The sequence below is a fragment of the Ambystoma mexicanum genome, chromosome 3p, assembly GCF_040938575.1.
Source record: "Ambystoma mexicanum isolate Mex_15411 chromosome 3p, UKY_AmexF1_1, whole genome shotgun sequence".
Lineage (NCBI taxonomy): Eukaryota > Metazoa > Chordata > Amphibia > Caudata > Ambystomatidae > Ambystoma > Ambystoma mexicanum.
In genome coordinates, this window is record NC_090925.1 from 1,136,142,652 (window position 1) to 1,136,170,097 (window position 27,446).

Here is a 27,446-nt window from a genome sequence, read left to right on the forward strand (position 1 = left end):
TAATCAGGGACGTCAGCTTCTTCTTAACGGAGTCATACGATTGCCGTGACTTCTGGACTTCTCTCGTGTAATCGGGGGAAGAAGCCGATCTGGTTACCGTTGTAAGTTATTGGGCCAGTTGCCCTTGCCATCTGGAGGAGTGTGTCTCGGTCTCTATAGTTCGAGTTTGGTGATCACTGTGCGCGGGGGGGCCTGGGAAGTGGTCTGCCTGTCGGGACCCTATGCGCTCTTTCAATTGAAAAGAACTTCGAGAGTTTCTTGGGGGCCATCAGATCTGTTAACCAGTCCTCCAGGAATAGTTCCATGGAGGGTCCCTCTTCTTTGTCGGGCAGGCCCGAGAATGCGGCGGTTGTTGCGGCGGGAACTTCCTTTGCTGTCCTCGGCTCTGTCTTCCAGGAGGGTGATTTTCTTTTCCACTTGCTCCAGTCGGTCCCCCAGGTTCTTAACCGTGTCTTCCGATTCAGATATCCTTTGTTCTGCTTCCCCTACCCTGGAGGTTAGGTTCCTCAGATCCTGTCTCAGGAATGACACCTCACAGGTCAGGCCATCTATTTTTGCCTGCATCGAGGTCTGGGAGTTGTTTATCACTGCCATAATGTCTGTGAATGACAACGCCAGGTCCGTGTCACCACCCCCAGCCCCCTCCACCCCTTCATTTGCCGCTCCGGGGAGCCTGGCTGGTGTGCATGTTGTGTATTTGTCCATCTTATTCTGCGTTACGCCTCTGCGGGGTAGATCTTTGCCCATGGTTAGTACCTTTGTTGTTTCCCTCTCCGCGTCGTCCCCAGGGATTGCGGGTCGTTATTTCTCACATCTTCTCTGAAGCGCAGTCTCCTTCCTTCACTTGTGTTTGGGGGGTTTTCCTGTGTGGGATATGCACCTTTGTCGAGGTTTGGTGTGTTGGTGTATCTGCCGATGGTTTATTAGCAACACTGTGGGGTCTTTAGTGACCTGGATCTCTAATTGAGGGTGGTTCCGGGGCGCGTTTCTTAATTGGCCCCAGGTCTGCGTGGTGCCTGTCGCTGGTTCTGTGCCTATCTCTCCTGGATGCCACCCACGTGGTCTTCGGGCGTGCCGCTGTCCCTGTGTGTAGTATCCGCGTTTATTGCCACCCGCGGGTATACCAGGTCCCCAGGCTTGTTCCACAAAGAGTTTTCCGGCGGCTATCGCGTGACAGGCCTTTCTTCACCCAGTCGCTTGCTGGGATTTAGGCTGTCTTAGTGGCCCCTTCTGCTCCGTGGGGGATCCCAACCGTAAATGGGGGTTGGGTTTTGGGTTTTTGTGGGGCTGGATCCAGTGCAGGGTAAAAAGTCCCAGAAGTTTGTGTACTTTTAGCCAGTTTCTGGTTGGCAGTTGCAAAAAAGTCAATTTGGGCTAGTAAAGAAGAAAGGGGGAGGGGGAGAGATTAACTCTCATCCCCCAAAGCAGCTTTCTCCAAGTGTCAACGAGTGTCAGCACAATTGCAAACGGTTTGTAAACGTCAATTGCCAAGGCAGCGAGCTCCCAAACTCAAACGCTGCTTAGCAGAAAGAAAAGGAATAATAATGTTTGAAGTGGCCCCTGTAGTGCGGAACTTCAACGTCAACTTTCAGAGTTTCCGAGGCACACACCCTGTACCACAGTGTGACACACACGGCAAGGTGTGCGACCTAAGCAAGCGGGCGTATCTGTGGGGCCTCCCTCGACCCGAACGCCCAGCTTCTCGCTCACAGCGCACACGGCGGCCGTCTGGGGGGAGGGCCCTGTGTCAGTGGTTATCTGCTGGTGGTCGCTGGGGTGGGGGAGGCAGGAAGAAGACGGGGCCGCTCTGCCCGCCTGTCCGCTGGTCCCAACGTTGTTTAGGTGGTGGGTGTGGGCCCCCTGCTGCTCGCTCACAGCGCACACGGCGGGCATCGGGGAGGGGGGTCTCCCCCTCACAGTAGTTATGCATTGTTGGTCGCGGGGGAGGAGGGAAAGAGACGGGGGTGGGCGCTCTGCTTACCAGGCCCCGGGTCCCGCCTTTATGTTGGTCGCCGGCGTGGGCACCCCTCGACCCGGGCGTCCCGCCACTCGCTCGCAGCACACACGGTGGGCGCCGGGGAGGGGGCCCTCTTGTGCTGTCCTTGTGCTGGGATGTTGCAGGGCAGCAGATCTCTGGCAGCGCAGGTTCCACGGCCACTACTGGGACCCGGCGGCCATTTTCTGGAGCCGTGTTAAGCAATCGGCCTCCCTCGATTCTGTTGAGGGCGAAGGGGGCCTCAAAACGCCCCGATTTTTGTCAGGATTTCGTGGGGGTGGGCGCGGGTGCTTTCCCTACCCAATTTTCTATTTTGGGTCGAGTGCACCGCAGGGTTCTGCCAGGATGTTACAGGATTCGGGCAGCCCGGACTGAGCGACGGAGAGCTAGACCAGCATCAGGCGCCCCCTGGTGGTCTCCCCCGCATGGACATTCTTAGGGAGGCAAGAAAACCTAACACTCGTTACTGCTATTCTAGCAAGTGGAAGTGATTCGTCATCTGGTGTAGAGGTAAGAGCATCAACCCCGTTGACTGCTCTCCCACACAGATTGTTCTTTACCTGACTCACTTATTAGACTCAGGGCTAGTCTTTAATTCTATAAAAGTTCATCTAGCTGCACATTCCGCATACACACGTCTCAACATAAGGTGTCATGGTGGAAAGTCCCAGTTGTTAAAGCCTTCATGGAGGGAGTTAAGAGGATCCACCCTCCTATATCTAACCCAGCTCCCGGATGGGACCTAAATGTGGTACTAACCAGGCTTATGGGCTCACCCTTTGAACCCATGCACAAGGCAACACTTAAGAACCTCACTCTTAAAACTGCTTTCTTAATAGCCATCACCTCCATTAGGAGAGTAAGTGAACTACAAGCGCGCTCTATACTAGACCCCTTTGTAACAGTTCACAAGGCATCCTAGGTTTGCACCAAAATTCATTTGTAAATTCCATGTCAACCAGTCGATAGAACTACCAACGTTCTTTCAAAACCCATCTAATTTGGGAGAAAAAAGCCTGCATACACTTGATGTACGCAGAGCCGTCATGTTTTATATGGAAAGAACTAGACCACTGAGAAAGTCTAATCAGTTCTTTGTCTCGGTGGCAGCAGGAAGAGAAGGAGATGCAGTTTCAAAATCTACTATATCTAGATGGATTGTCCAGTGCATCACTCTCTGTTACACTCTTGTTAAGAGAGAACTACCCTTCAAGCCAAGAGCACATTCTACTCGAGGCACTGGGGCTTCCATTGCATTCATTGCAAATGTCCCTCTTGAGTCCATTTGCAAAGCGGCAACCTGGAGTTCTGTACACACCTTTACAAAACACTACTGTCTAGATGTCCATTCTAGATCTGATTCCCAGGTGGGACAAGCAGTATTAAGACATATTTTCTCTACTGTTCCTTCTCACAACCCACCTCCAACTCCGGGTACTGCTCGCTAGTCTATGCACAGCATGTGATTCTAAGCAGATTAACAAGCATCAGAAGACATGCATTACTTACCGTAAAAGCATTTCTGATGATTGTATCTGCTTAGATTCACATGCGCCCACCCTTCCTCCCCGCTCGGATGGAAGGAACGTAGACATCTTATTACTTTCTCTCTTTTCTGTACTCACTCACGTCTAAGAAGGCTCCCTCTGGGCAGAACAAATACAGAGGGACCTCCACGCGTGAGGGATTGTGGGTACACTGCACGTCACTATAGGGATGGTTTAACAGACACTCCTATGTCGCCGTCCCCTTTTCGACTACGAAAAACAAAATGCAATACTCTGCAGTGACCACTGGATGTCGGACTATGCACAGCATGTGAATCTAAGCAGATACAATCATCAGAAATGCTTTTACGGTAAGTATTGCATGTCTTATAAAATAAGAATGTTGGCAATGTTAAATGTGACATCAAAGAGTGAGAAATTGTAAAATATTAAAATGTATGAAACTAGTTAATTTATTGTCTACAATCATTGTGACATTCCTTAAACTACACTTAAGGTTGTATAACGTGTGTAATGGCAGAAATGTGTAGCGATCATGCAGCCACTCCCATCTGTTTAATATTTGTGCTAGATGCATGGAACACAAATCAGAAGCTATACAGTAAATGTGTGATATTTGTTTTTAAATAGGGAAAACTCTCTGTAAAATAATGCCCGATAGCCAAGAAACTCCTAAACTACATAAACAGGTGAGTCATTTGCGAGGGCCAATCAGTTGCAACATTATTTTAAGTTTTCGTTTGTCATACAAGGTGGACTCCAGCCTACTATAGCTTATATTATACCGATGACCACTGACCCCATTATCCCACTGCTCCATCATAGATCCCTCTTTTTTTCCACTGTTTTTTTTAAGCTCCAGCTAGAATTGTGAAATATTGCTCTACTAATTCTGGTCACCTGATTCTTTTTAGTTGGGAATTGCACAAGTTCAGACCCCCCTGTTTCATATGGATCTATGCAGATGATAAACTGCTAAGTTGTCTTTAAAAATATTCCAAAACCTGTTCTACTAATGATTGCAGATTTTAGGATGTATTGTTAAAAAAAATGAAAAGTATAGTGGAGGTGGGGAATCGTGTGCACGTAATCTTAAACAAGCATTGGAACAACCAACAGTTTTGGCTTTTGTTTAGGCATTGAATAAACCTTTGCCAGGCACTGCCATAATGGTACTACCTGGCCATACAATGGTAACAGCTGCACAACGTTGTGAGTACCTGGACATATGATACCAGTGCCTGGAAGATGTCTATGTAAAAACATATACGTCAGCCAAAGGTTCTGGCATTGCCTGTGTTCGTTTTTAACATGACTTCAGTGCAAAGAAAAACATGTTGCTTATAAATCAAGTGCCAGAAGGCACATTTGTTTAAAACATATTTATCACACCAGAAGCTCATTTATAGTTGCAGTTAAGCTATTAACTTGCAGAAGTCTGTTTTGAAAAAACTCTGGTAGGCATTTCCAGCACAACGTTTCATGGTACTACTTGATAAAGCTAGCTGAAAGAGAACCTAGGAGAATGCATTTTTAGTTGGGAGTGGCAGATAGTCATATCATATGAATTAGCATGGGCAGTTAAGTGTGTATAAACAACCAAATAACCCCCACAAGTTGTGTGTCCCACTTCACATCCTATCTCCCTCAGAGCTGTACTGCATTGGGATAGTTTCGACTTACAAGTGGCACTCACCTAGTAGCCAAAACTAAAAATGGAATGGTTTTCTCTTTTAAACTAAGTTTACATGGCAGAGGCAAGCAACTAATTTACTGCATAGCATTATCGGTCGCACATCCGGATTATCTATGCTTTTCAATTATTTTTTTTGTTTTTAAGGTATGTTTTTTTTGGAGGGCCCAACAAATGGAAAATATAGCTGCCTGATGGAAGAATGGCAAAATTAATTTAGAGCAGGTGCAAACATCCAAGCAGGTACCGAGATCGTTGGACTTATATTTGTTTTTATGCTAGTTCGAATATGTGATGAAGGCAGTGAAATGCCAGCACCTATTTCTTTTTACATTTTGTATATATTTCTTTTTGTATTAGTCACTGCATAAATACAATCATCAAAGCAATTCATTGATGCAATCAGGTTATCAAGTTCATCTTTCCATGTAAACTTGCCACGAGCAGCTCAGAGCTAGTGGCAAATGAACGATTTTCTTTGGAACAGTTTTTCATCCTTTGCATTGCAACTAGCTTGAAGTACTGGTGAATCACCGTGGCATTGGGCTCTAGCTAGCCAAAAACATAACACTCACACTTCGACTTTGAGGATTGTTTGAGCTACGAGGTAGGTTTCGCTCAGTTCAAAATGGCGCAAGGGCTGTTTGAAAAGATACAGCGCTCATACCAATTAGGGAGGAGGCCCACCGGATCTGCCAGCAACAAATACAGTTATGCCAATAATGTTCTTTTCCAGCATTTTTCCCTTTACATTCCATGTTCTGTGTTCTATACTCCTAAAAGAGATGGAGTACAGTACACAGTCCATAATTCCACAGTATAATGCACAGTATGATATTACACACTTGCCTTCCTTATACACATAACACACAAACATTGGAATTGAATACAACTTCTTAAGAACATAAATCGAAACTTAACAACTAAACAAAACGTAAGAAAATGTAGTCCACAGTAGTAAGCATAACTTTAGCTTGACACAAACCTAAACTGGAATAACACTTAGTGTCATACTTACTATGTAAAAGCTACATATAAGAAATATGCGATAACGAAACGTAGTTCTTAGTTCACATAATCCTTCAGATATGCAGGTTTAGCACATTTCCTTTTGGTACGTACAACCAACCTTTCCTGCATCCCATTAGTATTTCCATTTGCATTGTTCTTCCCAGCGTTCACATACCTATTATTTGATTCAGAAACACAAGACATTCTATTATAACTTTTGCAGATCCTGTTCACATTCCAGACCCTACCATCTGTTACTTTCACAGATCCATGAAATCTCCTCACCACTTGTGTCGGTTCTGACCATTTGGAATGACCACGAATTGATGTCTGGGGAAACTTAATGCGAACCCAATCACCCACTTTCACATCAGATTCTTTTACAGCCCTCCTGGCATCAAAATACCATTTATTCCACCTCTGTGTGTACACATTTTATTCTCAACATTAGTAAAGTTAACATCCCTTAATTGAGCTCTGCCCAACCAAGGAGGGCAAACTCTGGTATTTGGCTTCCGACCCCTCAGCATCTCAAACGGTGATATCCCTGTGGTGGTATGGGGAGTGAACCTATGAGCTACAATGGTCTCCTCCACGGCCTTCTTCCAGTCACCCTTGTCTGCTAAAGCCCCTCGAATGCTGTTTTTATCACCTTATTAAATCTCTCTATAATCCCATTGGTTTGGGGGTGATATAGAGAACTTGTTTTATGTACAACTCCATTTTGCTTGAGAAATAATTTCATTTTCTCAGACACAAGTTGTACTCCGTTATCTGTAACAATAGTGGTGGGATAACCTTCCCTTTTAAAAATAGCATCCATAAACATACATTATTAACCAACTTGGTCTCAAGCCATCTAGACAACATGTCAATGAGTACAATGCAATACTTACAAGTCCCTTCACTTTTCACTGGACCCACAATGTCTAGACCTACACGGTCCCACAGTAAACTAGGTATCGACATGATGGTTATTGGTTCTTTTCTTGACATATACCCTTTGGCACAGTCCTCACACACAACATTCTCTTATACATCTCTCCACTTCCAAATCCATACCGGGCCACCAGAAATCTTGCCTAATAAGTTGTTTAGTCCTTGTCATTCCTTGGTGACCCTCATGTGCCAATTGTAAAATGTTCCCTCTCACTCCTTCAGGCGGATATACTTTGTCACCTCTCATTACTAAATTGTTCTTGACATGCAGCTCATCAAATATGTGTCTGACACCCTCTGGAATTTCTCCTTTTCTAATCTCATTACCCTTCACACCTTGCAAAAGCTGCCCTTTGACTCTCTAATATCTCATCAGACAACATTGCTTGTGACCATTCTTCCTCAGACACAATCTCTTTATTGACATTCAAAATGTGCTCTTCATCATTCACATCCACATCACTGTTGTCAATTACATTAGTTAACCTAGAAAGACAGTCAGCGGATTTGTTCTTGACACCAGGTACATATTCCACTTCCCAATTGTATTCTTGTAGGCCTGTAATCCTCTCCCTAATTCTAGAGGAAACCTTATCCAACCCCTTTGTCATGAGAATTTCCTTAAGTGGTTTATGATATGATCTCGCCACAAATTTTGTCCCCAAATGAAAGTGCAGAACATTTCAGTGGACCATTTAACCGCCAACAACTCCTTCTCAATAGTAGAATAATTGCATTCCACCTCCCTCATATATCTTGAAATAAATGCAGTGGGGTATTCCACACCCTTTTCAGCCTGTGACACAACAGCACCCAAACCGTAATTGCTGGCATCAGTAGTAATGAAACTTGTCTTGTTAGGATTGAATGATTTCAAAGTGGGTGCATTGTTCATTTCCATTTTAACATTATCAAATTCATATTCACACTGCTCATTCCACCCAAACTTCACGTTCTTCTTCACCAATGTTCTCATGTTAAATGTTTTACTTGCTAAATCCAGAATGAATTGGGCATAATACTCTGCCACGCCTAAAAAATGAAACCAATTTATCTACACTGGTGGGACTGGAAAAATTAATAGTGTTTACCAATTCTAATTTTGGTTTGATACCTTCACCAGAACTCTCATGACCTAAGTACTGTGTACTGGACCTGTTGAACTTGCATTTATCCCTGCTAAGAGTGAGATCTGCCTCCTTAAAGATGTCTAAAACCCTGCAAACTCTATTGTCATGTTCTATTTGTTTTTTTTCCATACACTAGAACATCATCCTGGAAACAAAAGACCCCATTCATGTTATGGAATAGCTGATACATTAGCCTTTGAAAAACAGCTGCGGCAGATATGAGGCCAAAAGGCATCCGTTTACTTTGGAATAAGCCTTCTGTGGTGGTAAAAGCTGTGAGGTTTTTTGAATTAGGATGCAGTTTTATGTGATGATACGCAGATTTCAAATCAAGAGTACTCATTACTTTGGCATCTTTGATAGTACCCAGCATGTCTGGAATATTGGGCAACTGATGTCTATCCGGAATCACACACTTATTCACACATCTTAGGTCTAAACACAATCTCAGTTTCCCATTTGTCTTGTGTACAATTACCAATGGTGACACCCATTCTGACGACTCCACTCTATCACTCCTTGTGCCTCCATCTTCTTCAACTCTTCCTTTACTGCCAACCTGATGGTCAGAGGAACAGGCCTAACTTTTTGAACTGGGATTGCATCATCTTTCATCCGAATCCTATGATAGAAATCTTTCAAATAACCCAGTTCCTCACGAAATACACAGTGCTGCTCAAATGACACTGGACAAGTGTCTTGCTCCACAGCATATACAGTCTCTTCAACACTGGGATCAAGTCTCATCTTCAGTCTCCTTTGATGTGACCAACTGAGCAATGGCAATCTTCCCTTTTTTGAGACATTACCTTCTGCTGTGCGATCCTTAAATTTAAGAACAGACCAAAACCATCCTTCAAGCTCAATGTGCTTGCCTCCATATGCAACCCGGTTTAACAATATCAATTTCCTTTAATGTGATCCTTGCCTTAAAATTCTCTTCAAATAGTACGTTAGGCAGAAGTGTGTACTTAGCTCCAGAATCAATAACCATGCTGAGATCTACACCATTCATTTTTATTGTTGCCATAGGTTTCTCCAAATCTGCATCATCATCATAAATCTCATTTACATTAGTGTTCTATGGAAAAGGTGCATTCTTCTATTTCATTGCACAATTCCTCGAGCCATTGTATATTCTCTTGCTTTGTCCTGCAGTAATTGGTGAAGTGTCCCTTCCTATTGCACCTCTTACACACTTCTTTGATAGCAGGACAATCTTCACTGCTCGCTAAATGCTGTGTACTGTTACAACGGTAGCATCTCCTACGATCTTGAAATTCTTTTCTTTCTTTGAACTTTGTTCCTGTCTTCTTTTCATGAATTGCATTCTTCCCAAATTGTCTTTGCTTGGTAGACGTTTTACTTTGAATCAACAGCACATCAGACGTTTGAAATGTCTCAACTTTCTTATCATAGATTCTGCCCTCTTCTCAAGTTCTCTCACACACTTACTAGTGTGTTCTACCTCTTTCGCAACCCTAAGAACCTCTTCCAGAGATGGGTTGCCTTTAGACCACAATGCCTCCCTTGCTTTTCCATCACAACATTCCAGCATAAACTGGTCCCGTAACCTCTCATTTAGATTGATGCCAAACTCACACGAGGTTGCTAAACCCCGTAAGGCAGTAATATATTGCTCCACTGACTCTCCACATTCTTGTTTTCTCTTACCAAAGCGGTGCCGTTCAAGAACAATACTCACGGATTTCTCATAATGCAGATGTAGCATTTTAACGCATTTCTCATATTCTGTGAGACCATTTGCCTGTTCATCTGACAAAGCAGGCACATTTTCGAACTGTTCTTGTCCGTAATTGCCCAAACAATGTATCAAAAGACATTTCTTTCTCTCATTGGCAAAATATAACCCATGGGCGGCTAACATATAGGGCCTCATTACAACTCAGGCGGTAAGGGTTTTACGACGGCGTAAACAGCGCTGACCCTTACCGCCTGAGTACGAGGTCCCTTAGCGCCATGGCGGACTTAACACCTGCTTTTAGCAGGTGTTAAAATCCATGGCGCTAAGGGACCATGGAGTTAATTACGCCACCGTAATTTACGGTGGCGTAATTAACGCCTTCCCCACTCCCATTATGCCCTATGGGGCAAAATGGGAATGGGGAAGGGAAAATGGGGATTTACCGCCCCGCCAAGGTTGGAATGGGGCGGTAAGTCCGTCTACCACCATGGCGTAAACGTAGTTTACGCCATGGTGGTAAAGTCACGGCCCAGGCGGTAACTTACCGCCTGGGTCGTAATGAGGCCCATAGTGTTCAAAACGCTTTTTCCACCTTTTCCATGGTAATGCTGGCTCTCATTTGGTATCCAAAAAATAATGTGGAGGTGGAATTCCTTGCATTATTAGATTTGCAAGTATTATGACTTTACTGTAAGGATGGTCAAAATAAACAATTTGCTGCAAGCTGTCCTGTGTATGCAGGAGCACCTGATGTATATAAATGTCAACTGAAAAGCACAGTGTATTTCTTTCTGTCCAATGACTAAATGTATATGTTTTGATTCTGAACTGTTACACTTTGAGATAGTTTTTTTTTGTTGAAGATAGTTGCGCTTGTACTATCTGTCGCTGTGCGATAGTCTTTTTGCGTGTCTGACTTCCACAGATATTGTAAATTAGGTGTCGCACTCGTTATCAACTGTACTGCACCCTTCTTTGTACGTTTCGGTTTCACTGAGTCTTCTTAACTGTGTTGCTATATAACTGAATTGAAAGAAATACAACAATATGGCGGCATGTCGCTTTACGCTTTTAGGTCCCTTCCTCTGATGCACGTATGTCGTGCGCCACAGTAGAAGCAGGAAAAGACAGCGATGTGCTGGTAAATTCGTTTTCGTTTGCTGGATGCAAGTTTAAATGACGCTGCTTCAAAAGCAAAATGAACCCTTTAGTAATCGTCACTAAACTGGTTTGACATTCACTGTCAATATGATTTGCGCACTTGAATGAAGAAGGAAATTATAATTCCTTGTGACACGCAGCAGGGTGAACTTACTTTCTTTCCTTTTGATATGCCTTCCAAAACACACTCGAAGACCAGATTGGGATCCTGGCAACAAGCCTAAATTGCAGCTCAACTACACAATCAGTCTCCTGCCCATCTGGCATATGACACTTCTGAAAGGCACGTAGGGGGTGCTAAAATGGGCGCTGCTGAAATTCCTTCCTGTTGGCTTTGGTGAAGCTGCTGTGGGAAACTTCAATCCATATTGAACAGCTACTCAGTGGGCTGCTGTTCATACTCATCCCATCCTCGTCGCCATTGAAAAGATACTGTGCTCATACCAATTGGGGAGGAAATTGGTTTCATTTAAGAGCACACATATAGGCCCACCGGATCTGCCAGCAACAAATACAGTTATGCCAATAACATTCTTTTCCAGCATTTTTCCCTTTACATTCCATGTTCAGTGTTCTATACTCCTAAGAGAGATGGAGTACAGAACACAGTACACAGTCCATAATTGTGCAGTTGTTTCCGTAGGTCTGGGCCGCTGTTAATTTTATATTGTATACATGCCATCAAGTTGTTTAAGAATGTCATTATTTGTTCGTTGAAGCTGTAATCTTCTTGATGATGGACATATGCCACGTTACCCACCACTTCCATAGTATTGCGTCCTCTATGTGCAATTGTGACTCATGTAGCATTAAGCATATGGGTTAATTTCTTGGCTGTATTTCCTGCATTGAGTAAGGCCCTGCTTTGTGCTTGCTGCCCAGTAAGATTGCTAGTGTTTCCAGTGGCATCCCTATGCTTGTCATGATCCTAACCTTTGCCAGTATTTCCTTCTAAAAATATTGTGTTTTTTTACAAATCTGTTTTATGCGATTACAATTCCTAGTCATTTCTCGGCCTCCAATAATTTGCTGTAATATCTGGGAATATTTTATGCAGCCATGAGGGAGTCAGACGCCACCTATACCACATTTTGTAGGCTCTTTCCCTAAGCTACATAATGAGGCTTTACCTACCCTCTTCCAAATTGTTTCTAAGTTTTGATCTCCATGTCCAAAAAGTGGGAGGGGGGCAAGGGAGAACGATAACAAGACCAATCCTGCTAGGCCTGGTGACATTCGGATCGTGCAAGTGCAGGAACAAGAAGTGCGAGGGAGAGGGGGGTGGTGGGGAGTGCTGGTCTATGCAAAGTGCATGGGTGGGAGGAGAAGCGCAGGGTAAGGGGAAGTTCAAGTGAAAGGGGGGTAAAGAAGGGAGGGGGAGGAAGAGGGCAAGTGCTAAGGGGAGTCCAGGAGGGCAAGTGCCACGGATTGCAAGGGGTTCATGGGGTGAGGATCCAAATGCTAAGTGCCAAGAGAGGGCTGGACTGGGTGGAGTGGAGGGGGGGCTGGTGCCCTGTAGAACTCAGAGGGAACCAGCAAGCCAGTCGCTGCGACAGATGGGGGTGTTAGCAGGGGAGGGGGAGCGGGAAGGAAGAAGAGAAAAGGAGGGTCTTGAGGAGCTTCCTGAATTTAAGGAGATGGCAGGCCATTCCACAGGGAGGCTCCTGCAGAGGAGAGAGATCTACCCCCCCCCCACTCTCTGCTTGGAGAAGCGTCTTATCTGCAGAGAGTTGGAGCTAGAGGACCAAAGGGCTCTAGCAGGCAGGTATTTAGGGAGGGAGAGTTGGATGTAGTGGGGTCGCAGGCCCCAGAAAGCCTTGTGGATGATGCAGAGGGTCCTGAACTTGATCCTAGCAGCAACTGTGAGCCAGTGAAGAGATTTTAGGGCTGGAGAGATGCGGTCCCTGGGCTTGAGGCCAAGGATAAGTCTTGCCGTCCTATTCAGGATTAGTTGAAGGGTGCAAAGGGAGGATAAAGTGAGATTGAGGAAGAGGCTACTGCAGTAGTCCAGCCTAGAGAGAACCATAGCTCTGGAGACATTGAGTTTCTGGGGGAAGGTGAGGAAAGGAAGAATGCCTCTGAGGAGGTGCAGCTGATAGTGGGCCTTCTTAGCAAGGTCTGCGATGTGAGAGGAGGAGGAGGAGAGAGAGAGAGAGAGAGAGAGAGAGAGAGAGAAAAAGATGAGCCAAAGATAATGCCATGGTTTTTTGTCTCACAAGAGTGTGAGGGGAGGGGACCCATAGAGGGCAGCAAGAGAGTACAATGGAAGGAAAGAGCATGGGTCCCAATGATGAGGATCTCAATTTTACTGGCATAAGGCATAGACATTGGTAGCACACCATGCCTCAATGGCAGTCAGACAGTCATATATGAGAGAGGAGGAAAAGGAGGCAGTACAGGGAAGCTTGAGGGAGAGCTGTGCATCATCTGCATAACACTGGAAGTGAGGATACAAGGAAGAGATCAGATGGGCCAGAGGGGCAAGGTAGATGTTGAAGAGCCACAGCGAGAGGATAGAGCCTTGAAGGACGATGCAGGTGGAGAGTGTGATAGGGGAGAGAAAAGTGGCCAGTTGAACCTGGGAAGGTCGGTCGGAGAGGAATGAGGTCAACCAGTCCGGTGCCAGGGTCGTGATTCTAACAGTGTCACAGAGTCGATTTGTCAGGATGGCATTATTGATCGTGTGATCCATTGTCTCAACTGGGCAGAACTAAAATGTGCCCTTATGTAGTTGGAAAAGCCATATGCATTGCTGAAAGTAGAGCAGTATTGAGTTATCAACTTACACAGAAAGGTTTGTGTCTCCCTTCATGATGAATCAAGCCTCTTCCTCCCTCAGGCTGAATAATTAATTATCCTGTACCAAGGTGAGGGCACCAGATGCCAGTACAGCCTTATTTTGTGTTATGGAAAAGTTCCCAAAAATGTATTGGTTTTCGTTGCATGCAGGACCTATCTCCCCAGCACTGATCTTTTGATGAGGTGAATAGTATGCAAAGGGGAGGAGTTTGCCTATTGCTACTTCCTGCTCCACTTACATTTTCCCAGTAGTTGTAGGATGCTAGACTATTATGGGTTCCAACTGGCTTGCTGTGCAGCATCCCCCCCATATTGGGGGCCCGCAGTTCACCCACCGATTTTGAACTGTCTGACGGCCTCAAGAACACACTGTCTCTCGAAGACGGTTCAAGGGTTTTTATTGAATGTTTTATAAGATTCCCATTTTGGGCCTTCCCTTCCTCGCTTGTCTTCCCTGGGTCTCCCTCCACCCTAGCCCAGACTTCCTTAAAACCCCAGGTGGTCACTAGGGATCAGTAACCCCTACTTTCTAAAATCTGGCAAGCTAGTGCTGGGGGCCCAAAGGCAACCGCCTTATCTCTTAGTCCTTCCAGGGTCTTCTAGGTGGACCATAACTTGGGGTCCCACAAAAGAAAAATGATTTCAAGAAATGGTGCCTTCCAAACATCCATGTTTCAGTTGATGGTTACATCTTGCACCCTCGCACTTCTCGACCTGATATTCTTTCCTTCCTTTCCCTTCATTCTACTCTCCACCTTCTTCTCCCACTCTACCCTTTCTCTCCCTCACTGTCCAGCTGATGTCTTTACGCCTATTGCTACTCTTCCTCCCCCTTTTGCTACCTTCCCTCCCCTCCCTTTACTCTCCACTCTGTTACCGCCCCTCAACCATTCTCCCCCACTTTGCTAGTCTCCACTCTGCTTCTCTCCACTTCTCTCCTGTCCAACAGTGCGCTCGCACTGTTCTCCTCCCACACCTCCCTACTACTCTCCACCCACTACTCTACTTCTGCTCTGCACGAATCCTCCTCACAATCACCTTCTTTTCACTCTCTCATCCACCTTCGTCATTCATTCCGTTACATGCCCTACTTGCACTTAACCTCAGTCCCTCTTCACTCACCATGCATGCAGCCTCACACCCAAATACCACTTTCTCTCCCCAACTCAATACCTCACCTTGCACGTGCTTGCTATAATTCTCCTCCATGCTACATTGCAACATTCTTTTTTAGCCTGGTCTCTCGCTCAGACCGTCTCCTCCCTTGATCCCACCTGAAAAACCCACGACCTCCCTTCCTTGCGTCTTTTTAAAAAATATATATATTTCTATTATTTTCTAGTACAAACGTGGAACTGATAACCGTCCCCCAAATCCCCCCACACCGCCCCGGAAGATTCTATGATCTGAACATTTCTGATATTCTAATATTGTGCGCGCCCCATTGCTCCATGTAGTCCGATTGCAGGTAGTCCGGAACCTCTCCCCATTCCTTTGTGAAGGATTGTTTCGATCCATGAATGGTGTGCGTGAGCTTTTGCATGGTTAATTGTGACCATACCTCCTGTAGCCATGCATACAGGAGTTGAGGTTCTTGTTTCTTCCAGTTTTGGGCTATTGTCGCCCATGCAGCTATGAGTAGGCCCATGAAGCTTCTCCATTGTGATTTCTTGAATTTCTTGGCCGCCTGATCTTTCCACATAGCCAAACTCTTTCCCCTAGTTGTTCCACATCTGGAAAGATCTTTGTCATTTCCGTCTTTACTTCTGACCAGAAGCCTTTGATCCCTCTTCAGTCGCACCACATGTGCTTACACGTGCCCACCTCTGTGCAGCCTCTCCAGCATGTGTTAGGAGTTCGGGGGTACATGGAGTGTAGCCTCTCCGGCGTATAATGCCATTGGGTTACGATTTTTAGCCACATTTCTCTTTTTTGGACTGATCGGGTCATTTTTGGAATGCTATTCCACAGGTCCGCCCACTGCTGTTTGTGAATATCCTCCCCCAAATGTCTTTGTCCACTTGACCATGTAGGCCCATTTGATTTCTTCTTCTTGGGAGTTGATGAAGCTGTATAGAGAGGAGACCAGCTTCCTTGACCCTGAGTTGGTTATTAGGTACTTTTCAAAGGATGCGAGGTTTCTTGTGGCCGCCGCTTTGATGTCTGGAGTCGCCAGCCAATGCCTCAGTTGTTCATATTTGAACCTGTCTGCCTCTGTGAGGTTTAGTAGTGTTTTGCACTCTTTAAATGTTCTAATTGCTTCGTCTTGATACATTTCCCCTATTTTTGTGCATCCTGCGACCTCCCATTTTGAATAGGCTCCCCGTTCATTCCCGGCGGGGAATTGGGGGTTCCGGCAGATGGGTGTGAAATTGGGGGTTCAGGCAGATGGGTGTGAAGGGGCGTTCCAGCGTGGTCATGATGCCCCTCCGCGTTTGTTCATCCCAGGCCTCCAGGGTGGTTTTCATGACTTCACTGATACAGAGGTTAGGCTGCCTGTGTTTTGTTTTCCAAAGGGTTTCTTCCAAGGGGGATCTGGCTACCGCCCGATCATGTCACCCAAACTGTCTGTTGGTTGTCTCCCAACCATTCTCTCAGAACCCATAGTTGTGCTGCCTGATAGTATTTGCGGAAGTGTGGTACGGACATTGCCCCCACCCAGATCGGAGCCGTGAGGGTTGCTCTGGCGATCCTTGGGGGTTTTCTGCTCCATATATAGGTCGAGATCGCTTTGGATAGTGCTTTAAAGAATGATTTGGGGATCTTGATTGGGCGAGCCTGAAAGAAGTATAGCATTCTATGGAGGATGTTCATTTTTACTGCCTGGATTCTGCCCCACCATGATACCATAAGGGGACTCTAGCGCTCCAGATCCCTCTTCACCGCTTCGAGGATAGGGGGGTCGTTTTTAATGTATAGTGCATCTATCTTGTGTGTTAGGGTTATGCCCATATATTTAATTCCTTTTTCTGCTATTTTTAGGTCTAGTGTTGCTGCTACTCTTTCAATTTCCGTTCTTTCTCCTGCCAGGAGTAAAATCGATGATTTTTTCTTGTTTATTTTGAGGCCTGAGATTGCCCCGAATGTCTCCAGTTCTCTAATTGCTATGGTTAATGTCCTCCCCGGGTTCGCTAGGGCCAGCAGCATGTCGTCTGCATATGCTATTACTTTGTGTTGTGTGCCTGCCATTTCTATCCCCGTTATGCGGACTGACTCCCGGATTCTGATTTGGAGTGGTTCTAGAAATATGGCATAGAGAAGGGGGGAAAGCGGGCATCCATGTTTGGTGCCCCTTGTTATCTCTACTTTGTCGGTGACCTCGCCATTTATGGCTATCCTGATTGTTGTGGAGTTGTAGTTAGCTTTTACCATATTTATAAATGTATCCCCGAAACCCAAACACTTTAGTGTTTTGAATAGTATTGACCGCTCTACCCGGTCAAAAATCTTTTCGGCATCTAGTGTGAGCAGGGCTGCCGGGGTGTGTGTGATCCCTGTTTTTTCCACTAGATGTATTATTCTTCTCAAATTATCATGTGTTTGTCTGCCTGGAATAAAACCTGATTGGTCGGTGTTTATTAAGCTTGGCAGTAGTGGGAATAGCCTTGTTGCCATAATTTTGGTGTATATCTTGGCGTCCAAATTAATCAGTGCTATGGGGGCGGTAGGAGCTGGGGAGGGATGGGTCTTTCCGTGCTGTATGGAATACCAACACTTTTGCTTCATTCATTGACAGGGTCACATTTCCATTTTCTTTGAAGGTTTTTAAGAGTCTCGTCAAGACCGGGATGATTAGGTCTGCATATTTTTTATAGAAAGGGGCGGTGAAGCCGTCCGGGCCGGGTGCCTTGTTATTTGGAAGTCCAGCTATTGCCTTTTTTACTTCCTCTTCGCTAATTGGGTTCTCTAATGCTTTTCTGTCTTCCTCTGGGATTTTGGGGATGGGGAGAGATTGTAGGTATGTGTCTTGGTCGCTTTCGTACGGATGATCTGTCGCATATAGTTTTTGATAGTATTCTCAAAAGGCCTTCCCTATATCCTGGGTTCGTGTTAGAGTTTCTCCTTGTGAGGCTCGAATGCTCATGATGGTTGTTGTTTTTTGTTTTTCGCGTAGCTGTCTCGCCAGACATCGATCTGCCTTGTTGGCTTTTATATAGAGTCGTTGTTTAAGGTACTGGAGGGATTTCTCTTCCTCTTTGGTGCGGAGCATTTCCAATTGCCCCAGGACGTGTCTTAGGGCCTTCTTGAGACTTCTGGAGGGATGGGACAGTAGCTTTTCTTGTGTATCCTTTATTTTTTTTCGAGTTCTTTTTCCCAGCTGTGTCTCTGGCTATCTTTGGTGGCCTTCAGTGCTATCATGTGTCCGCGGGTTACCGCTTTGTATGCCTCCCAGACTGTGCCCATTGGGACATCCCCTGTGTTGTTTTGTGCAAAATATTCTATAATCTTGTCCCTTATCACTCCACCCAGTATCGGGTCTATGAGAATATCCTGTGGGAGCTTCCATCGCCATAGCCCTCCCCCCTTCCTTGGAGCCGTCACTTCCAGCCATAGCGGGGCATGGTCTGATAGTGATATCGAGCCCGCTTCTATTCCTTGAATTTTGCCCATTAGGCCCACCGATACCCAAAAATAGTCTATTCTTGACATTGTATTATATATGTGTGAGAGGCATGTATAGCCTCTCTGTTGGCACTTTAGTTCCCTCCAAACATCACAAAGTGCCAACTGGTCCATTTTTTGCTTGAGATGTTTGGACGGTGCACCCTGGCTTATGGGACCCCCCCCGTGCTCACATCTGTTTGAGGATGTCATGCTATGTTTAGGTCTCCCCTTAAAATCACTTCGCCCTTTGCAAAACCCTCAAGCTTCTCCAAAGCGTCTCGAAGGAAACCATCTTGACCCGTGTTGGGTGCATATATCGTAGCTAGGGTTAGGCGGCATCCCTCAAGCTTGACGTTGATGAACGCGAGCCTCCCCTCCTTATCCATTAGCCTGTCTGTTAGGACTACATCTGCTCCCTCTTTTATTGCTATCAGCATCCCTGCCCTTTTATCTTTGACATTTGCTTGCGCCCAAATCTTGTACCCCCTCAGATGCACTCTGTTTGTCCTGAGCTTTTATGTGGGTTTCTTGAAGTAGGAGAATGTTTGCCTTTTCCCTCTTCAGCATGGTCTCTACCTTCTTCCTCTTCACCGGGGCGTTCAGGCCCCTTATATTGTATGTTAGGATTTTAAGTTTCCCCATTTTGTATTGGCCCGTTGTGAATATTTGATTCCCTGAGAGGTGAATCGCTTTCTTCTTCCTGAGTTTTCCCTTCCCCCTTACCCCCCTGCCCCCCAACTCTCCCCCCAACTTTTGAACTTTAAAACAAATAACTTCCCGAGGATGGCCCGGGTACCTAAGGATGCTAGAGCGTTGAGCCTATCGCTCCCGGCCCTCAATGAACTCTGTGTCAACGTCGCAGGGGTTCCTATACACCGCATTTCCTCAGTCCTCTGAGTTTCAGATCCAGGGTCTCCTTGCCGGGCCGCCGAATTGTGCATTCCACGGACATTCTTGTAAGTTCACGTCTCTACCCGTTTTGCTTCTTCTTTTGTCGTACTTCTTCTCAGCCTCTCTGCCTTTTGTGGTACCCTCCACTTGATTTGTTGGCCATTCCTTCCGCCCCTTCTGTTTGTATATCCATTATGTGTAAGCCTTTGTCGCATGTGGTCACTCTTCTTTGTTTGCCTTCCCAGGTGAATAGGAAGCCGAATGGGGATGTCCATTTGTATCGTATTTCCTTCGCCACTAGTTCCAGATCGGTGCCAGATCTCTTCTTTTCTGTAAGGTCACAGAGGCCAGATCCTGGCACAGATAGATTTCCATCCCAATCATCCTGATGTGGTCCAGTTGTCGCGCCCTCTTTAAGATTTCTTCTTTTTGTGGGTATGAGGAGAGGGCTGCTAAAACATCTCTTGGTCTTTCCCCGGGCGCCCCAGTTCTTTTCGGGCCCACTCTGTGAACCCTTTCGATCCCTATGGCATCTGCTTCTTGCTCCTCCAGAATGTCTCTGAACACTTCCTGGACGTCACTTTTGAGGTCCTTATCGAGTACCGACTCCGCCATGTTCGTTATACGGATGTTGGATCTACGGGACCGATTTTCTAGGTCTTCACACTGGATCTCTAGGTTGTGGGTCAGCCGCACCAGGTGTTCGTGTGTCTCGCTGTATTGCCGTGCTTCATCTTCTAGGTTCTGGACTATTCTCTCCATCGTGTCTGTCCTCTCCTAGTTTGGCCACATCCATCTTTACTTCTTGGACCACCTGTTTCATTTCTCATTGTGGTGAATTGGTCCTGGACCGTGGTCATAAACTTGTCCTGTAGCTCCATGAACCATGAGGGCATATCATCACTTGATGGAAGTGGTTGGCCAGCGTTAGGGTGGATGCGGTCCCCTGGGGGGTCTTCCTGTGCCCTTCCTCTGGTATGAACCTGGGATTCTGCCGACCACATTTGCACCAAATTTGCGTCTTGTTTGGATGTCTGTGAGTTCGGAAGTGTAGAGCCCCTCCCCCCCTTCCCCTTTGTTTTAGACATGACCACTCAGGGGTACTTCCTCCTCCGGGGTGGGGGGAGGGCGCCTTGTGATCTCTCCTGGGCCGTTCCTTCTGTTTATTGCCCCTGTTGTCCGCCTCCTGGTTAGTGTGGGTCTGATGGGGGGTAGTAGATTTTGCAGTGATGGGGGGGTGCTTACTGTGGTGCCCCTGCCTCTGTGAGGTCTCCATAGAATGTTCACCTTTAGCGCCTCGAGGCGACTGAATGCGATTGTGGTGTTTAGGCCCTGGCCCCTCGCTCTCCCAGATGCAGGGCCTCGCGTTCCTCTCCTCTACTCCCCCGCCCCTCCGCTGCTCGTCTCTCCAGAGGGCTGGCTCTTTGGGGCGGCGCGGCCGCTGCAGCTCTGGGGGAAGGTGCAAGGCACTCGTGTGCAGCCTCAGGCGCTCTGCAATGCTGGGGGTGCTGCCGCGGCCACCGGCATCTCCCAGAGGGTCCCCTCTCCTACGCCGAGGCCCGCGTGGTGCTCCGAAGAGGGAGGGGCGGCAGCGTCTTTCCTCTTACGAGTTCCCGTGTCCCCGGAGTGCCGTTGCTGAGGGGTTGGTTCTCTCCTGTGGGGTGAGTCGGGTGCTGGTCACGCTAATTCGGGTAGGATTTTGTGCGTTTTGCGTGATCTGTCCTGCTTTATTGAAGTTCTTGCCGTGGCCCGGGTGGAGAGAGACCTAAACACGTCTCCCTGTCTCGGCGGCCATCTTGGATCTCTCTCCCTGCGTCTTTTTGGTCTCTCTCCCACCCCCCTTTAATGGTTCTGGTGCTTCACTTTGTTCCCCAGGCCAATCTGTCTTGCTCTTTCCTCAGGGTCTGGTCATAAAAGTGTGAGGTTTTAAAGCGCCTCTTAAGACTCTCCTCTTCTCAAACACAGGTCCAGCCAAGTTTTGCCTCCTATCTCCTGCACTTTTCACTGCACTTGCACGTCCAAATACCACAATGCCTAGTAGGGCTGTGACTGTGTTTTGCTGTTTTTGCCATTGTTATTTCCCCTGTGCCCTTCCCATTTAGCCTTGTGGCGCTTTGAAACACAATTCTGTTGTATAAGGCGCCTTACAAATGCTCAATAAAATAAATGGGTGACCGCAACCAAAAGAGTACCTTTCAGAGTGTTCAGTTGGTCTTTAGCTTCCTGCTCACTCGTCTGCAGTACATACTGCTCCACTAGGTCGGTGTTCATCGCCGCTTGACTTGTGGGTGGGTTGCGCATACGTTCCTCCACCACAAATAAAGTTACTTTGCATTTGGAGCTGGGCACATGTAGATGGGACAGTAACTTGGGACCTCCCAACTCCCTCGCCTGGCCTCTGGTGCAGGACTGGCTGGGGCAAACACCCCAGCAGGCCTCCTGCCCCAGGCTGACGGGTCAGGCCTCTGACCCTGCCCAACACCAGCACACTTTCTCCTAAATCCCCTTTTTCACCGGGGCATCTGGATACCGCAGTACTGGGAAAGCAAGTCTACATTTGATTGTTTTGCACTGACCCTGCATTCTACTGTGAACAATTATGGTTGGAGTGCCAAGAATCACCCAGGGATGCTAGGGTAGATGTCCTTGTTACATGCCATCCATACCAAAGGGTCATGGTGAGTAATTAACGTGAACCAGCAACAAGTCAAGTAATAGCATAAGCTCTGTATGGCCCATTTTACAGCCAGATGCTCCATTTCCACCATCAGATAGTTTATCTGCCTACGGAAGAACTGGCGGTTAATGTACGGTATAAGCTTCACTTCCCCATCTTGGACCTGAAATAAGACTACCCCCAGTCCTACCAAGGATGCATCTGTCTGGAGTAAAACATCTAGTGAAAAGTTGGTCATGGCCAACACCTGACTTTTATAAAGTTGGGCCTTTAATGTTTCAAAAGCATTTAGGGCCTCTTGATTCCCCCCCGTACATGGTTGGGATGGGTCTTGGTAAGATTATCCATAAGTGGTGCTGCTAGTTCAGATAGAATGGGATGAACCTTCAGTAGTATCCCACCAGACCCAGAAAAGCCTGGCTATCCTTTTTTGTTAGTGTCCATTAGACACGCTGAACGGGCTCCACCTTATTGTGATGGGGCAGCACCAGTGCCTAGATATTTCACTGAAAAGTGGGCCAAGTGACATTTCAATGGGTTGGCTTTGAGGTGTGCCTTTCTCAGATGACCCCAGGTGTCTAAGATGATCCTCCCAAGTCTTGCTATATACATGAAAATGTCGTCTAGGTATATCCCAGTGGAGGTCCAACAGGGGGTCAAGATTGTCCTCCATTAGGCATTTGAACATAGAGGGAACCCCATGGAGGCCAAACGGTAAAACCATGAATTGGAAATAATCCTTCAGGTGTTGAAAAGGCAGTCTCTTGCTTGGCATCTTCGTCGAGGGATACCTGTCAATAACCTTTCGTTAGGTCCAGCATTGAAATGAACTTGTCATTACCTCAACATTTGATATTTATTACATTTTTGAAAATCGATACACAAACACCAGCTAATTTCTGGTTTTGGTACCAGTACAATAGGAGAGATTACTCGCTGTAGGATCAAACTTGTCTTCAACTCTTCTCTGCCCATCTTCTTTCTGGCCTCAAGTAGACTGTGTTTTCAATCTAATAACTCTTCGGGGTAGTGTTTGGATCTTGTGTACGGACCCTTGTATCCTTCCTGGGTTCAGGGAGAATGCATCTGGAAATCTCTCAAGCAATTTTCCAAGTTCTTGGAGGCTGGAGTTAGGAATACCTATAACTGTGACTCTAGATTTGAGTTAGCAAGGGAGTCTCTCTAATATTCCCGTTTAGATCCATGGGCTGTGATTGCTGTTTCCTTGTAAGACTTTTAACGTATTGACATGGTATAGCTTCTAATGGTTTTCAATATCTGAGATGGGTAGTGGCCACCTGAAACAAGAAGACCTTGACCATGTGTGTGTTTAGGTTAATATTTGTGATACAGGAAAGTGGCACTACTTCATTATAGGTAAAAGATTCAATTACCAAAAATTCAATTGTCGTAAAAAAATATACAATTTATTAATCTGTTCAATACAATTTAAAAACACTTGCGCATACAAACTAGGCAAGTCACAGTAACGTTTAAAGTAACTTCAGAGACTTCAGAAAATTCAAAACTCTGCAGTACGCCTTGTTTTCCAGATGAAGCATCTTGAGCCCATATCAGCAGCCAGGAGGACTCTCCACTGGTTGCCAGTATCGGCCAGAAATTCAATTAAAACTTCTGGCCATTTGCCACAAATGTGTCGACGGTGACGCACCTATATATCTAAAAAACAGGCTGAGATTATATATTCCTAGAAGACCACTTAGATCAGCCAAAGACTGTCTCCTGCAAGTAGATCGTTTTAAAAGAGCTGGCGGAAACGGTCGTGCTTTTCATGTGCGGGCCGCACAGGCTTGGAATGCTCAGCCGGCTACTCTACGTAACACAGCAAATCTCCTAGCCTTTCGGAAAGAGTTGAAGACATTTCTGTTTATTTAGATTTCGACCTGCCACCTGGCTTAGATAGTGTTTCTCTTTTCTTCTATGGCGCCTGGACGCCTTTGGGCTTTGGCGCCTTCTAAATAAAATAACATAACATAAAAACGTGCATCAAAACATCACTTAAATCATTGAGTTAATGAAATAGCACATACTAAAGTAGCTAATACAAATTCAATGGACAACACATCAACATAACAAATGATGGACTAACACATGGACAAAAACAAATCAATTACATAAGAAGAGTTGTGCTAAATATTGCAACTTGATCTACACGATCTCTCACACACATTTCAAAGAATTACACACACTGCATGGAAATAAGTGTAATAATCGACCCAACATGTTTCTTTGTCAAGAAAATGTCAAGAAATATCGGGAACTTCTTCAGGGGTGAAAAAAAAGCCTTCTTTGTTGTCCAACACGACCTTGTAACCAAATGTATATAGTGGTCTCCATCTCTCTAGTAGGGTGTCACTTCCTCAGGCCAATTAATGGACTGGTCAATCAAATAGGTAATGAAGAGTGAATGCTTCGAATACCTTCTCTTGTGATATCCAATGCAGGTTCAGTCAATCGTGTGGGGCTGTAGGGTACACGTGTGGTAATCTTTGTTCACTCCACATCGTCGGGCCCATTGTAATGCTTGTTTTACAGTCCCATCAAGACGTGTTCAAGTCGATCCGTATTGTTGGTGCTGGGTAATGGTCTCCATGATAAATGTGACCCATGCCATCTGGTCAGTTATTAGTTCTGGAACGTGGGGAGAAGCACCATGATTTTGTCCCCTACCTGAAAGGTGCATAGCTTTGCTTCTCCATTGTAGGCTTTGTCCTGGTGGGCCTTGGCTGTTAGTTTTTACCAGGACCCATACCTTTTCCATGGATTCTTGGATATTTTGTACCACCGGCTGATCGCTAGTCTGTCGATTCTCAGACCCATGCCACTCTTCTCCCATTATAATGAGGACATCGTGAGGGTTCCAGCTGTACACCAGCTCAAAAGAAGAGCATTCTGTGGATGATTGGGGTGTCTTCCTTGCAGCAAAAACAGCCCATGGAATGAAATTGTTGCAGTTGCTTCCTTCGACGGCAATACAGTTTCCTCGGGATGTGCTTCAGTGTTTAGTTAAACTTCTCAATCAGCCCATCAGTCTGATGATTATACACACCAATGTTATCAGAGTCTTGATCTCCTGAGACCTTTCATTTCACCCTTACTCTGTGTGGTATATAATTTAACCCTAGCAATCTTCTGACCTCTTGCCCTGAAGCAAGGATCTCCCTTTAGATCGAAGATTACAAAAAATAATCTTTTACTAGGGCTTTTCCATTTGACTTTTTATCCTTCCTGACCCCTCTGAAAGGTTCAGTTTTGGGAAAGGTGTTCTCTAGGGTTAAACATAAAGGATTGTTAATCCCTTTGTCATAAAATAGAAAAATGTGTCTGTGATTTGATCTACTTCCTTCAAACCATGGATCTTCATTATGCCATGCTTACAGTAATTTCCTTCTTTGTGAATGGTAAGTGTTTGAAACAATCTGTTATTGATATACTTTCAATTGTACATTTATTGATAACAAAATAAAATATTCATTTTCACTTGTTGACTCAGCCACTGGACTGGACTTTTGAAAGCTTATAGAATAAGAATTTGGTGTATCATTTTAACATTTTAAATGCCATGGGTCTCCCTCGCACCCCCCCCCCCAGTGCCAAGGCCTTTTTGGTGATTTTGGTATTTCGCCATTCAATGCCTTCTAACGTTTTCTGTTTCATTAACCCCTTAAGTGCCAAGGACGAGGTATTTCGTCCATGGCAACAGGGAGGTAATCCAAAGGACGAGATACCTCGCCCTTGGCACTTAAGGGGTTAAAGTGTTCATTAAAACATGTTTTCATGTTCCAAGATGGCGACCGGTTGGGAGGATGAGTGTGCAAGCATCGACTCCATAAGGCCCTGGCAACAAAGCAAAAAGTGAGTGTCCAGGCCTTCTGACAGGCACAAGCTTGCCAACGGCATCCGCGGCAGTACCGTGTTGGTGTGTGGCCCCAAACGAGTTGGTGTGTGGCCCCAAGCGAGTTGGTGTGTGGCCCCAAGCGAGCCCGCCGGCGCCAACATAAAAGATATGGTGGGAGTGACAGATGGTGGGCCACACCAGCCATTACGAGTCCCGGCATAGAGGAAGACCTGAGGTGGAGCGCCAGTCCCTGACCGACATCAGAGACAGCAAACCCCCTACCCCTGCAGGGGGACGAAGAAAAGGCAGACCACAGTATCCGGTATGGAAACCAGAGAAACCTGCACCTGTACCGAGAGATCAAAAGAGCAAGGAGACCGGGAGACAGGGGACTGGGCATCAGCCCCAGCATATGCGCCCGTCCGGGGAAGGCATACCTGCCTACATTAGAGAACTGAAAACCCAGAGAATTGTCACCCAAGCTCCGCCCACCGGCCACATTAAGAAAAAAAACACGACTACCAAGAAACATAGAAAAGTGCTAAGAAAATAAGGCAGTTTCTCCCCAAACTAACAATTGCAATAGAAACGGCAAAACCTGTAAATGAGTCAGCTATTGTTTTTTTTTATACAATTTTATTGATTTATTCAAACAAAAAACAATACAAACCAAACACGCAGTGCATACATCAACAGCTCAATTGTTCATTGCTTAATTTTAGTCACTGCTCCCCTTATCCCACCCCCCCCCTTTACGAGCCTATTTATTCCCACACTCTGTATTTGCCTCGCGTGGTGGGGTCTCACTTTCCGTGGGTTCTGTCAGATCTTGTATCGTTCCAAACAATTCCGCTATTAATGATTTCCATGCCATCAGGGTTCGCGCCTCTTCCTCTCCCCCTACATTGCTCGCCTCTTGCCATACCATGGTTTCTGCCTCCGGCCATTTCTGCAACTCTTTCCACCACACCTCCACCCGTGACCTGTGACATGTCTTCCATCCCATGGCAATCCTTCTTTTTGCGAGCACATATGCTAGATCTTTCAATTTACTAACATGCTTAAGTTTCTGCGATCTGGGGAACCCCCCCCAGCAAGCATGCCCAGGCTGTATCTGTAATAATCGCGACCCCCTTTTCCGCTAGTTTCTGTGCTACTTAACCTCAGATACGCTCAATTACCGGGCATGACCAAAACATGTGTACCATGCCAGCCTTTTCTTCGTCGCATTTGGGACATGCTTGTCGTCCAGCATTTTCAAACCTAGATATCCACTGGGGTGTCATATATGCCCTGTGCGTAACATATAGTTGTATCTTTTTTAGTCTTGCATTCCTTGACACCTTCTTGTGGTACCCCAGGGCACGTTCCCACATCCCGTCCTCTATCGGGGCTCCTACTTCCGCTTCCCAGTCTAGTCTTAATTGTGTTAATTCCTTCCCGACCTTAGACATCATCATCTCGTACAGTCT

The 27,446-nt window shown here is 46.0% G+C and overlaps 1 protein-coding gene across 1 annotated transcript in view; it reads left to right on the top strand.

The window, feature by feature from the left end:
• The window catches only part of MEIKIN (meiotic kinetochore factor), a 1,264,509-nt gene that overhangs the window by 605,283 nt on the left and 631,780 nt on the right, over nucleotides 1-27,446 (top strand). The window contains exon 9 of the mRNA XM_069650059.1: nucleotides 4,135-4,193. Coding sequence (XP_069506160.1) covers nucleotides 4,135-4,193 — 59 coding nt within the window. The remainder of the gene's footprint in view (nucleotides 1-4,134; nucleotides 4,194-27,446) is intronic.